The sequence below is a fragment of the Prunus persica genome, chromosome G2 (genome assembly GCF_000346465.2).
Source record: "Prunus persica cultivar Lovell chromosome G2, Prunus_persica_NCBIv2, whole genome shotgun sequence".
Classification (NCBI taxonomy): Eukaryota; Viridiplantae; Streptophyta; class Magnoliopsida; order Rosales; family Rosaceae; genus Prunus; species Prunus persica.
Window position 1 is genome coordinate 14,455,161 of NC_034010.1, and position 13,494 is coordinate 14,468,654.

General features: G+C 36.6%; 2 protein-coding genes across 3 annotated transcripts; one reads left to right on the plus strand and one right to left on the minus strand.

Moving 5' to 3' along the window:
* Positions 409–4,311, plus strand: LOC18785547 (NAC domain-containing protein 78). Of its 2 annotated transcripts, none has more exons than XM_007218810.2 (6): positions 409–819; positions 935–1,212; positions 1,312–1,539; positions 2,577–3,158; positions 3,243–3,357; positions 3,546–4,311. In XM_007218810.2, exons 1-6 carry the CDS (start codon positions 663–665, stop codon positions 3,956–3,958), a joined length of 1,773 nt encoding a protein of 590 aa, XP_007218872.1. In that variant the 5' UTR covers positions 409–662; the 3' UTR covers positions 3,959–4,311. The 2 variants fall into 2 exon arrangements, with proteins under 2 accessions (XP_007218872.1, XP_020411758.1); XM_020556169.1 differs by having other exon boundaries at positions 450–819; positions 3,240–3,357.
* Positions 4,862–10,457, minus strand: LOC18785428 (malate dehydrogenase [NADP], chloroplastic). The gene is made up of 14 exons (XM_007217955.2): positions 10,065–10,457; positions 9,896–9,992; positions 8,940–9,026; positions 8,090–8,174; positions 7,292–7,473; positions 7,119–7,189; positions 6,918–7,008; positions 6,741–6,815; positions 6,556–6,657; positions 6,333–6,455; positions 5,916–5,984; positions 5,764–5,832; positions 5,324–5,377; positions 4,862–5,237 (listed from the first exon to the last, which is right to left on the minus strand). Exons 1-14 carry the CDS (start codon positions 10,418–10,420, stop codon positions 5,184–5,186), a joined length of 1,515 nt encoding a protein of 504 aa, XP_007218017.2. The 5' UTR covers positions 10,421–10,457; the 3' UTR covers positions 4,862–5,183.

Consider the following 13,494-nt stretch of genomic DNA (forward strand, 5'->3'; position numbering starts at 1 on the left):
TTCAAGCAAATTAAATTTTTTTTCTTTAACACATCCAATTTTGAAAAAATGGTTCTGGATTTACATCTATTCAAAAACTCATCTTAGTTTCGAAACCTCCCAACACTAGTGTGTGAGTAAAACCCCATCTCTTTTATAAATATTTTTTTTTATAAAAAAAATAGAAAAAGAATTGTTTTTTTAATCTTGTAATTAAAAACTAATAATTATCTCATATTTCCTCATATCCATTTTTCAAGTGTCGTTGTGGGTAACTTGACGGATGCAATTACATCAGCCGTATAGTAATCAAACATCCATGCCACTTGGAACCTAAACAGCATCACCACATCAGTCAAATATTGATGTCGGTGAGAGAATCATAAAATTACTGCCTGTGACGAAGCAAAATCACCGGCAATTCTTCGCGGACTGCTTCTCTCTTAAGCAAGAATCACTATATTTACCAAAAGCTCGAGTTTGGTCGCACTCTCGCGCACCTACCCAATGGACTCTTTAACTCTCCTCCGTCGTTCCCAACTTTCAACCTTCTGATTTCGATACAATCCAAACCCTAATCTAACCCTAATTCCCAATTATTGAAATTTCTTTGTCTTTCGTAAACCCTACTTTCCTTGAGTTCTTCGACACAATTTTTCATTTTTACTGGATTTGATTCATTCATGGGCCGTAACTCCCTCGCTCCCGGGTTCCGATTCCACCCGACCGATGAAGAACTGGTCTGGTACTATCTGAAGCGTAAGGTGTCTGGGAAAAACTTCCGATTTGATCCCATCTCCGTCATCGATATCTACAAGACAGAGCCCTGGGACCTACCTGGTCAAAATCTTTTTTTTTTTTTCCTCTAAGTTTCCCATATATGTGTATATATAGGTGTCCTGCATCTATATTTTTGATTTATTTTTATGGGTTTTTGTTTTTTGGGTCTTAATAGGCAAGTCGAAGCTGAAGACGGGGGATTTGGAGTGGTACTTCTTCAGTTTTTTGGATAAGAAGTATGGAAATTCGTCGAGGACGAATCGGGCAACTGAAAAAGGGTACTGGAAGACTACTGGTAAGGACCGCCCGGTTCTACACAATTCCCGGAATGTCGGGATGAAGAAAACCCTTGTTTTCCATAGCGGGAGGGCCCCGAAAGGTGCCAGAACTAATTGGGTTATGCATGAGTATCGCCTTTCAAATGAGGAGCTGGAGAAATCTGGAATTCCGCAGGTTTGGGTTTGTTGTTGTTGTTGTCTATGTGTTGTTTGCATTTTTTGATGTTATTGAATTGGGATTGATTTTTGGGTTTGTGGTGGTGGTTGGATCCAGAAAGATCCGTATGTGCTTTGTAGGATATTCCAGAAGAGTGGAACGGGACCGAAGAATGGGGAGCAGTATGGTGCTCCTATTGCTGAGGAGGAATGGGACGATGATGATGTGACTTGTGTACCTGGTGAACTGGCGGCTGATAATGTAGTGGTAGTCAGCGGAGGGCCATATGTTGAGACAAATGATGTCAGCAATGGGGCATATGTTGAAGCGTTTGACAATGATCAGGTTGTTAATTCACTTCAGCTTTTACATTTCATGTTTGGTAGGTGAATTGTGTCATATGGGGATAGATAGATTTTGCTAGAATTACTGAACTAAAATATAAACAGAACACGTGGGAAACCCCCTGATGTGTTATGGTAAGTGAAAAGGTTATATCTTGATTGTGTCCAGCTATTGGAGTTTAAATATGGTAGAGAGCGCTGCATGAATAATCATAGAGGGCTATGCTCTAGTTGTTAGGTCAAATGATTGTAACTTGGATCCGACTATGCTTTACATAACTATGTAGAAAGGTCTCCATTGTAATCTAACTTGAAGGTAGTGAAAATACAAATACTTTAAAAGAGTGTAAAGTTCCGGAAGTATAGTATGCACATGCATGTATGAGTTAACCAATGTCGGCAAATGAACTTGTGCAGAGGAATAACTAAAACAGCCCACTAAGTTACTTAAATAGAATTTGAACTTCGTATTGCTGCTGCTGCTCTTCTTTTGTTATAGAGAGCAATTTATTCAGAAGAACTATCTCATTAGTTATTGTAGTGTGTTTTTCACGTGATTATATATGCTCAAGCTTTGGCGATCATCTTTTATTTATTTTTTTTTTAAAATCAGATTATTGGTGATCCTTTCTTTGACTTATGAAAATTGCTCCCAGTTAAGGCTGAAACTGGGCATTACTTTACTATATACAGCACTTTTGGATGACTTGCACTGTTAATTTATATCTTATTTGAATTCTTACATTTGTTTGGAGTGAGAATGTGATTGAATTACTAAATAACCTTAATTTTTGCACGTGTTATCCAACTTATTTAATTTGGAAAGGGCACAGTTGAAATTTTACCCTCTTTTGAGGGTTCCTCTTAAATTATGAGTATGGATATGAATTAGTTCCATAATACATATAATTTTCCAGTGCCTGCTTTTTCTGCCAGGTTTTCTTGTTTAGCGTATTCATGATTAACCTCTGTACTGCCTGTGTTATGTAGGTTTTTATGCTTAGATGCTGTACATTTATAAATGGTTTCTTTTTTCAGAATTTTGACACAGGCATTCCATCTGAATGTCCTCCATTGAACTTTTATTATGGGGAGACGAGCAACTATGTTGAGCATTCTGGGGAGTTTGTTGATGATGGTACAACGGCTGTGATAGGCACTGGGGAAACTACGGAATACCATGAAGACCAGAAGTTCTTTGACTTACCAGTGGATTATGAGATGGGTGGAAAGACAGTGAAAGATGAATATTTAACTTCAGAAAATTGTGATGACTTGAAATTCTTTGACGTACCAGAGCACTATGAGGCAGATGCAAAACTAGTCAAAGATGAATGTTTCATTGAACCAAGCAATGATACGAATCCTGCTGATGTCAATTACCCACTTAATGAACCTTATTTTAACACTACTGAAAATCCACCAGTTGGTGATGGGCTATTCCTTGAAACTAATGATCTTTCAAATCCAGTGGAGTCAACTGCAGGCTTTGACATGCTTGATGAGTACCTTACATACTTTGATGCTGATGATGACATTTCTCAGTATATTGATTTTGATTCCTGTGGAATGATGGGGGTTGAAAATTCTGTTCCTGACCAATCTCCAGTTGACCAGAAGGTAGAAGTTTTACTTAGAGGTTCTTCCTCCTGTTATTTTGAATTTTAAGTAGCATCTTTCAATTAACAAACCGTTCTATAGCAGCTTGGGAATGGCGAAACTGAACAACTACCAATGGGAGTTGAACATCTTGCACAAGCAGAGGATACCAATGATGCATCTTCATCGAAGCAAAAGCCAGAGTTCAAGCTTGAATCAGGTATAACATCTTAATTTGAGCAAGCAGGCTAGCATCATTCGCTCGTTTAGTAACTTATATATGTATATTAAAGAGTATTGAAAGCTTATGTTTGGTACATGATATTTTAAGAACTTTCTATATTCTGTCAATGGTCTTCTTTTCCTCACTTTCTGGGCTCATTCTTGTGTGCCTTTATTGTGGTCCAGATGTTAACTATCCCTTCATCAAAAAGGCCAGTCACATGATGTTGGGCAACATACCCGCTCCACCTGCATTTGCTTCAGAATTCCCTGCTAAAGATGCAATTCTTCGGCTAAATTCTGGTGCAGCATCTTCCAGTTCAGTTCATCTTACTGCCGGCATGATCAGAATTAGAGACATAACTTCAAGTGACAACAGGATGGACTGGTCTTTTGGCAAGGATGGGGTTGTCAACCTTGTCTTTTCTGTTCAGCTGTCGCAGAATGACGGCAATTCTGGCAATCTGGTGCCAATGGATGGCTCTCTCTCTGGAAAGACAGGATGTGTGGTGATGCGGGGCTGGTTTTTGTTTATGTTCTTCTGGGTCCTATTTCTCTCAATGAGTTTCAAAATTGGTAGCTATGTCTATACCAGGTGATGCTTCTCCAGTAAGGGCGTTTTCGATGGAACAGGTGGGACTATCTGGTAGTGAATATCCCGAGTCTCACTAGGGGATAGAATGTTCTTGCAGATTCGATATTTTAGTTTAATTTGTATACCGTATACAAACTTCCGTACCTAGTTATTTATACAAACCATTTGCATAAGATGGTATCACGACTGTGTTCTATTTTGAATAGTTATATACTGAACGAATGCAAGACGGAAGTTTTGTTTTATGTAATGCTTCATTGTAATTTTTTGTTTAATGTACTATTTCATTGTAATTGAAGCCTAGAAAAACTATAATGTAGGGTGTGCTTTTACAACTATTTTGCTTATTTTTGTGAACCATGATGTAGACCAACTCTTTGAAAGCGAGGTACACTTCATAGTTTTACCTTTGCAGAGAAGGGAGCAAATGCATTACTCATTACCACTTCAATGGTTCTCTACATCATCGCAAGATGCCACTCTGCAGGAGCTCAAATGCGTAGGAAAGTTAAAATTTATCATGCTTTCAATATGCCGGATCCCGTAGCATCGGAACAAGTACAGCATGTAGAAAATAATCTCTTGTTTTTTGTTTTTGGTACATAATAGCACCACCGTCAATGGTTTTGAGAAAAACGTTTGTGAGTGTTTGTTGATGTCCCATTTTTCTTCAATCCTCCTATGTACCAAGTGCATAGGCAAATGTCACCATTGGATTCAATTCATCCAACGGCTGAGATTTGGTCAATCGTTTTGAGAAAAACGTTTGTGAGCTTTTGTGTATGTACATATTTTCAGCCCTCTGTAGTTTCGCTTAATCCTCTAATCCAAATCAATTTTGCCGATTGATGGTGCTTGTGGGTGCCCACATACAATCGGAGGTGCACATTCTGAGTTTATTGCTGTAAGAGAAGCCCATAGTAGGCACTTAATAGCCACTTGGGGCAATCAGCTTATACAATGGATGATGAATAACATAGGCATTTCTGAATATACAGTTATTTGCCACTACTTGCATTACATCTAGGCTACAACTCAACAAGCAGAAGTAGGCATCAATGTTCAAGATCCAGGGTCCACAACAGAAACTTATTACAATCACAAAATTTAATGAGTTACATTATTCCCTCTGATTTATTCTCATGCTTACACTACATAAATAATTTTTGTATAATTTGCCTCATCTGCTCAATTAAATGTTCTCGAGACGTAGAGGTATCTGCTTAGGATTACATCTCTCCAGGAAGCATCGTATCCTCGGGTAAATCACAAACAGGAATACCCTGGAAAGCAGCAAACATGGGAACTAAGATGACTGATGGTATCAACAATACAGAAGGTATCAAAAGTGTAACAATTAAAAACATACCTGCCCAGTAAGGTGACCGACACATCTTTTCTCAGCTAGTAACTCAGCTTCAGTCTGCAAAAATTATAGCGTCAAACAAGACAATTAGTCCAAACTCTGAAAAATACTAGCTGGGGATGAATTGAAGAAGACTCTATCTCTCTCTCTTTCTCTCTCTCTCTCTCTCTCTCTCTCTCTCATATGAACCAACTTTCATTTCTGCAGCACATTTCTAGTCTAGATTGAATACTAAGACATACTGCGTCCCTAATGATACCAAAAATTGATGTTAATCAATTAGTTAAATCAGTTATCCTAGTCATTGTTATCAATCTACTATGATATCTGCTTGTTCACTCAACTGCATTTATAGAGCATAAATTTCTTATTTCCATGCTTCCAGAGTACTTTAATAAGTCAATAGTGCATAGAAGCCTTGAATGGGTGAGAAGAGGGCATACCTTCTTTATTCGCTTGAGAAGATAGTCATCAAATTGTATGTCCTTCACAAGTTCATAATCACCGTCTCCCTGGAGAGTTATAATAACTTATTGGAAGTACCTACATTATAATCATAAACAGTAGGAAAGGAAAATCTCCCACATAAACTTACTTTAGATCTGCATGGCATACTGAATACTATATCCTCTGCTATACCATAGGGATTTCCGGTGGTGTAAACCTACAAGAGAATGGCAGACAAGAATTAGACATTAAAATAACCACGAACAAGTGTGCCATTGAAGAAAAACAAAATAATTAAGTTCATTGGAGTATATACACAAGCAGACTTTTTTTGGCAACCAAAATGTAGAAAGCGAAAATGTGAGGAAATGGAAAAGACATTTCAATTTAATTGCTTCTGCTTCTCATAGAGTTGGGGGCATCAAAATACTGTGTCTCTCCACCATCACTTATGAAGTAGGTTCTGATCATATGGTTGGTCAAGAATGGTCTGGTTCTTACAGAAGGTAGACAGTATCTATAGGCTTACATGATGTGCATTCATATCAAACAGGCATGAACTTACTCCAGATGAAAACCAATCGCCCTCGGGGGTAGGAGTAATCAAAGACTTTATAGCATCTGCAATTGACACGGCAGTTGATGCGGCTGAAGATCTTCCCCATTTTTGGATGAGCACACCTCCTCTCTGCAAATTGAATAAGTCTTCAGGTTTTGAGGATGAGAGGTAGATACGGTCTAATAACAGACAATGTTGAATCATGGAAATTTATGTTCCAGAGTCTCACCTTCTGGATGCTTTCAGTAAACTCCTCCTCCAACCATTTTTTATCCTTGATGACCTCTTTGACAGGCAAGCCATTAATTCTAGCATTTAAGAAGTCTGGAACCTGATAAGAATTACACAATTCTTCTTTAAAAAGAGAAGGTAGAGAAAATTATCCACATTTTAATAACGGTGTGTTTAAATAACCTGAGTGGTTGAGTGATTTCCCCAGATGGTCATGTTTGACACTTTATCATAGAAGACACCTGCTTTGAGGGCTAGCTGAATAAATCATAAGCCAAATATGTTATTATTCCTTCTGGTCATGATATCCTAAAGTGAGTATCACCTATGTTACTTAATGTCTGTGAGGTATATTTTTACCTGACATTTGGCTCTGTTTTCATCCAGCCGTGTCAAAGCATGAAAATTTTTTGCAGGTATGTTTGGAGCATTTTTTAAACAAATGAGTGCACTGCATAAGGAAGAAATATAATTAGCAGTGATAGGCATATTACATTTCTCCACTACCTGTGCATCCCTCTGCCCCAAAGAAGTTAAAAGAGAAGGAAAATAATAACTTACTTTGTGTTACAAGGGTTGCCAACTACTATCACTTTGACATTACGTGATGCTACGGCATTAAGAGCTTTTCCCTGTTTTTAGAAATAAAAAATATATAAGCAGAAACTATAGAACCACTTGTGTTACTGTCTACGCAAGAGAGGTGCATGCGAGATATGAAAATCTAATGGAACCTGCTCGACGAAAATCTGCCCATTTAGATCCAACAAGCCAGCTCTTTCCATTCCAGGACCTCGAGGTTTTGCCCCTATTAAAAGTGCCCATCCTGCATCTTGGAACACCTCATATGGATCAATGCCTATGCTGACCTCCCTCAACAACGGAAATAGTGAATCTTCCAATTCCATTGCAACTCCTGCACACACAAACTGTCCTCTTAATCAGCCATATACATACCAACCATAATTCAGGAGAGTTCAAGTTTAGTGATGCTGAAGAAAGATACCTAATCAGAACACTACACTTACTGAATTCGAAACTTGTGCAAGTTATTCCAATAGATCAGTAATTTTATCTTTCACTGTAATTCTAGCTGACTGCCTTTCTAACATCACTAAATGCATGTTACTTAATTTTCTGACTGCCGAAACACAGTCACACCCTCAAGTAAGGGGTATCCAGGTATCTGACACAGTAGTCAAACACCTTGAACTCAGTCCAGAGATAGGGCGCATTGACATACTTTAATTCAATATTGTGCTTACTTGAATTGTATCAATAACTTGATTACAATTACATGCACACATAAGCTCATAGCTCATCCTGTCTGCATGTGTTTGTTTGCTTCCTCACAACTATAAGGGTGGAAACCAATCATAAGTGGTTGCACAGATATCTATGTTTACTTATTCTATTATGTGTGTAATTTCAGGTAGGGTTCTAGATCACACTGCAGACAATAAATAAATGCTACTTTGCAGTGCACATTTATGTGAATCTATAATCAAATAATGTCTATTTCAGAACCGTACCTTCAAGAGCTTGTAACGACCTTTCAGATCCCAATAGCTTCAATGCAATAGGTTGGTCTGGCCCAAAAACCTCACCGGATGCAAGCTGGTTAAGAAGAAAATCATGTTGCAAATATTCAACGCTGTTAAATTCTAATAATAAAAAGAAGAAGTTATATTTCAATAGTGAAAATAATTTACTGTGAAAATAGACGGACGAAATTCTTTTTCTCTTTAATAAAAAAGGCAGAACTTTCATTTTAACCAATTTAAAATAGATTAGTCAAAAGCTTGGACCTTAACCATTTCCTACAAACTAAAGATTATCATTTGGAAATCACCTTTGAATCTCTAGTGTGGAGTCCTACAGCAGAAAAGGCCAGAAAGAGCCATCAAAATAACAGATGGGAACAAATAAAATGTCATTTCATGATGTTTTTATGCTCACGCTACGATACGTCAAGGCTCCATCCTACAATGGTTTGAATTACCACATCCTAGTTGGGAACTGAATGGAGATACATCCGAATGCTCAGTAGTAAATAAAAGTAAAATCCAATTTCTTGTCAGTTCAGATACTACATGCTATATGCCCTATTTTCCAGTTTAAGCCTAATATAGTTTAGACTGCTTCTTAGACTGAACAGGTTATCGAAAAGATTGTAGTCTAAAACTAAGATAAACATGCCGGGATGGTTGCAGGCTTCAATGGCAATAAAACTCATAATGACAGAAATAGTAATATAATGTTTGTGTTAAATTAATAGGGCCAAATTGCAAGCTTAACTGATAAGTTTCAGAAAGAATCACTCATCAAGACCTCCACAATTTAAGAAAAAGAGACAGAGGCTTGGATGCAAGAAATACTTACTTTAAAGAGTAAATGATTAGATATCATCCCAGCTGCACCTGATACTGCAATATTAATTAATTTCTTCCAGGATTTTGTTTCTTCTTCCTGTGAGCATTGGACCACAGTTATTAGATAGACAACATTGATAAATAAAAGATTGATCTCAAGAGCCCATTTTGCATAGGAAAGAAACTGTAAGTTAATATTCAGATATGCCCTCTCTCTCTCTCTCTCTCTTTCTCTCTCTAACCTACCAAAAACTAGGAGCATGACTGACAATGCAAAGTATTCAGAATGAGCTAAGAAAAAAAAAATCGAAACACCAATTAGTCTAAATCAGATCAAGTTCTTAAGTAGAGGCACCAATCCAAACATATGCAAAACTTATCAATTGCTGAAGAGCATTGGCAATGGCAGGCATCATGATTCTGCTAAAATTGGTATCCAAAAGCTGAGAACAGCTCATATACGTGACACATTATAAGGCTTATGTGTGGAAAACTTTCAAGGTTTAGATATAATAGAATCACAAGATTCAAGAGGACATCCACAACCGTATCAATTTCAAATACAACCTCAAAGCCATGAGAAAGGCAAATTTTAAATTAAAAACCCCAATTTAGATATCTTTGAACTGCATGGTTTTTGTTTCAGCAGAAAGAAAAATTGGCAGATAAAAAGTTTGTTTTGTCTGATTCACTTCTAAAAAGTAAAAATTGATTCAAATATAAAACAAATAGGTCTCATAGAATCACTACTAAGGGAAGCAGAGCCAATTTTATTCTACTAGTTGGTAAAGAGAGTCTGAATATGCATGGCAATTCGACTACACAAACTGACCGACGAAAAACAGGCCCTTATATAACAAACTGAAGCTCCAGGCCTATTAAGAAACGGTCAAAACCCCATAATAAATCCATAAGAAAATCCATTGAATCAGCATAAACCCAGATAATAACAGGAAGACAGCTTACAGCTTTGAGATCATAGGTGAGGCAGAAGACGCCAAAGCACTCAGCCTTGTTCTTCGGGTCCACGGTTTGTGGCGGAGCAGCAGGAGCTTGAACTTGACTGAGATCAAGAATGAGAATTACTACTAGCAGAAGAAAAGAACGGTGGAATATATAATGTTAAAAAGCTTACTTGGGTGCAACAGAGCAAGATATTCTGGCATTTTTAGCCTGAGGGAGCGGTCGAAAAGCGACACGCCTGTGACCGCGGAGATGGGTCGAGGAGAATGAGAGCTGGGATGAGTGAACAAGGCGGGTCTTTGTGTATAAAGGTGTTGATAGCTCTGCTACTGCCATGGTAACAGAGACAGAGAGGTTCAGAGAGAGAGAGAGAGAGAGAGAGAGACTGTGTACAAAGATAGGTGAAGAGATGGTCTGTTTTGAGAGAGACTGATTTGGAGGGAGAAGGAGAGAGGGAGGGAGATGATGAGAAAGGGAGGAGGCAGTGTGTGTTGGAAAAGGATGATTTGAAATTTCGTATAAGGCCATGCAAATGACACTTGTCAACTCTGCCTCATCCACAAAAATCTCTTTCCCTTTTCTCTTTTCGATTTAGGCTCTGTGGAATATGAAAATTGCCATGTGAGAAGAGAAGGAAAACGTTTTCTTTTTCATTTTTACTAGGTCTGTTTTGGTGAATAATAATAGTAAGCTTCTTCAAACAAAAGTTCTTGCTTTGTTACCATGTGGTTGATTACCAAGGAAAAGAACTTCAGTTTGTGATCAAAATATTTATGCTGCACCATGGTTGGTGTCTTCTTCAGCAAGATGGTTTGAATTTTTAGTGAAAGTTATGTTTTCCTTCAAAATTTAACAAAAATTTGTTGTAAGCCTATCCTGTATCTTATAATGAGTTCTAAGTTGGTTAGGCCGGATAGAATTATCGCGAAGACACACAATTCTATAAAAGCAACCAACTTAGTCATATCAGGCAATTATAATAAGGGGTTCTTAGATTTAAGTCCAAAATAATTAGCTGTCATTGGTTTTAGTCCATGCCTTTTTAGTTTTAGATGTAGGTCCTTTGACTTTTATTACTCTTTTTATTGTGTCGATTTTACCCTTTGAAGTAAATAAGGAAAACATTGAAAATCTAAAATTAATGAATTATTTACATGTAATTAAATTTCAGAATTTAAATTTAGAATTCTTTCATTGATAATATTTACCTAATATATGGGTAAAATACAAATTAATCAATGAAAGTAACATACAAGTAAATAGACAGATAAAATTGTATGTTACCTATAAAAAAAAATGTACCTAAAATACTATTATTCATTGTCTAAAATATGAAAAAATACATATATACCTACACCATAAGATAATTTATCTACAAAAGTATATATTATGCCTCTACCATAGGGTGAACCAAAATAAAAATAATTACCTACAACTTTTCGAAGAAAACGAAAGGGGAAAGGAATCTTGTAATATGGAATGCCATGATCTTAGGTCACATTCAAAATCATTAGCATGAGGAGGCTTTAGAATTATAGTGGCAATGTACAGATTGTCAATTGACCGTACAAGATCAACATTCTCTACCATAAGATATATATATACAGTCCTGATCTCTTGGACCACAGGAGTCCAAGAGATTGTGGTCACTCACCGTTGGATATAAATCTAAAGGTTCAAAAAAGTTTCTTAAAAGGAGTTCAAGATTGAGTGAACCGCTTGAATTTTACGTCCAACGAAATATGAGTTCTCACAAATCTCTTGGACTCCTATGGTCCAAGAGATCGGGACTGTATATATATATATATATATATATAAATGAAGAAAAGAAGAAGATAGAGATGAAGAACAAGAAAGAAAAACATGCATTTGGTTAATAAGCTAAATTCAAGGAGAAATTGTATCTCCAAAAGAATAAATAATCCTAAAAGTATGTGCAATAATAAAATCCACGTTAAATAGGAATTTGAGTCGAGGAAAAAAAAATGAAGGTTCAACATTTACATTCAAAATGTAATTATTTGTTTAATTGTACATGATCAAATCTAACCATTAATGGCATATAAATTCTCATCTTACTCATTTTAGACAATAAGGATATAATAGGAAGAAAAAATTTAAATTCAAATAAGTTAAATACAAAAGTTTGAATCAACATGTCAAAAATGGAATGTAATCTACGTGGCAAACTAGTCAAAGAACTTGCATCAACAAACAATAATTCGAGGACTAGACCCACCTATTGATTGGATTTTTGAACTTCTATCAACTTTGAGTAGGTAGGGGAAGCGAGCAAGGAGCCAACGACAACCAGGCAAAGTAGTGTGCGAACTCAATCTCACACACCAAGAAGAAGAAGTCGTGGATTCACCATTTGGATCAACAATATATAAAGTTAAGTAGACATTCCATGGAACTTTAATGGAGAGAAGCTATGCCAATATTATTATCTTTAGAGATAGGCAGACCCACCTTATTGGTAGTAATTAAGTAGTGTCTCTCCTGTTGTTATACAAAAACGTTGTTAATATCAGACGTTTTTACCTAGCGATATAAACCATTGGACTATATTGATGTCGTACAATTAGTAGGTTCAATCATAAGCGATTATTATGGGATGACAATGTATTGTAACTTAACCAAGTTGAAGAAACTCTCGTCTTTATTATCGAGGAATTAAATCAGTTATGTATTTATGAGGTACTTGAGTATTTTCATATTCCATCATTCGGACCCTTGCAAGAAACCTTATAAATAAACAAACACTTATAAATAGAAACTAAGTCGATACTACAAAGCACTATGGCCGCACTAAATATGTATCCATTATTGGTCGTTTTGCTTTTGGCGAGTCCATATGGAATGATTTTCAAAATTCCAACCTTAGAGGTATCAAATTCGAAGACTTTAGATAAATGTAAAAAACATATCTCCATTAAGTGTGCTCGCTAAGTCGGTGGCAGTTTTTTTGAAGGTATTACTAGGGTAACTAATGGTTGTTGTCATGATCTTGTGTATGTAGGCAAAACATGCCATGATCTATTCTTCCACACTGCTTTGGCAAAGAGTACACAGGTTTGGAATCGATATGTTGAAATTACAGTTTCCCTTGTACCTTTTATCTTAGTTCAAACCTCAAAGGCATCAAATTCGAAGATCTTGGAAGAATGTGAAAAACATATCTCCATTACGTGCGCTCGTGAAGTTGGAGGCAATATTTTCAAAAGTGGGTGAGACTGGTGTAAACTAATGGTTGTTGCCATGATCTTGTGCATGTAAGCAAAATATGTCATGATCTCTTCTCTAACTCTGTTCTTGCGTCTAAACCCAATGTCGACAAATCTAGAACTTCGATGTTATTAACCGTTCAACCATTTCCTCATATAAAGACTCAACTAATTGGCATATCAAAGCATCAATGCAAACCTTTATTAAGGTACTGTATGTAAAAACGTCAGGCTGGCATCGAGGGAGGGTCTTCATCTGGTTGAGAATAGAAAATGCCTCATCAATTAGATTTAGGCATACACTATATGCTGGTCTTCATTGTAGTTCAAATTTTTATTATAAGAAAAGTTCCAATATTTGAATTCAATAATAGT

Coding starts and splice junctions, on each gene's coding strand:
- LOC18785547 (XM_020556169.1), top strand. CDS start 663: ATGGGCCGTAACTCCCTCGCTCCCGGGTTCCGATTCCACCCGACCGAT. Junction 1,213..1,311: donor AGAAATCTGGAATTCCGCAG/GTTTGGGTTTGT, acceptor GGTTGGATCCAG/AAAGATCCGTATGTGCTTTG. Junction 1,540..2,576: donor AAGCGTTTGACAATGATCAG/GTTGTTAATTCA, acceptor TTCTTTTTTCAG/AATTTTGACACAGGCATTCC.
- LOC18785428 (XM_007217955.2), bottom strand. CDS start 10,420: ATGGCCTTATACGAAATTTCAAATCATCCTTTTCCAACACACACTGCC. Junction 5,833..5,915: donor GTATGCCATGCAGATCTAAA/GTAAGTTTATGT, acceptor ATAACTCTCCAG/GGAGACGGTGATTATGAACT. Junction 5,238..5,323: donor TCGGTCACCTTACTGGGCAG/GTATGTTTTTAA, acceptor GCTGCTTTCCAG/GGTATTCCTGTTTGTGATTT.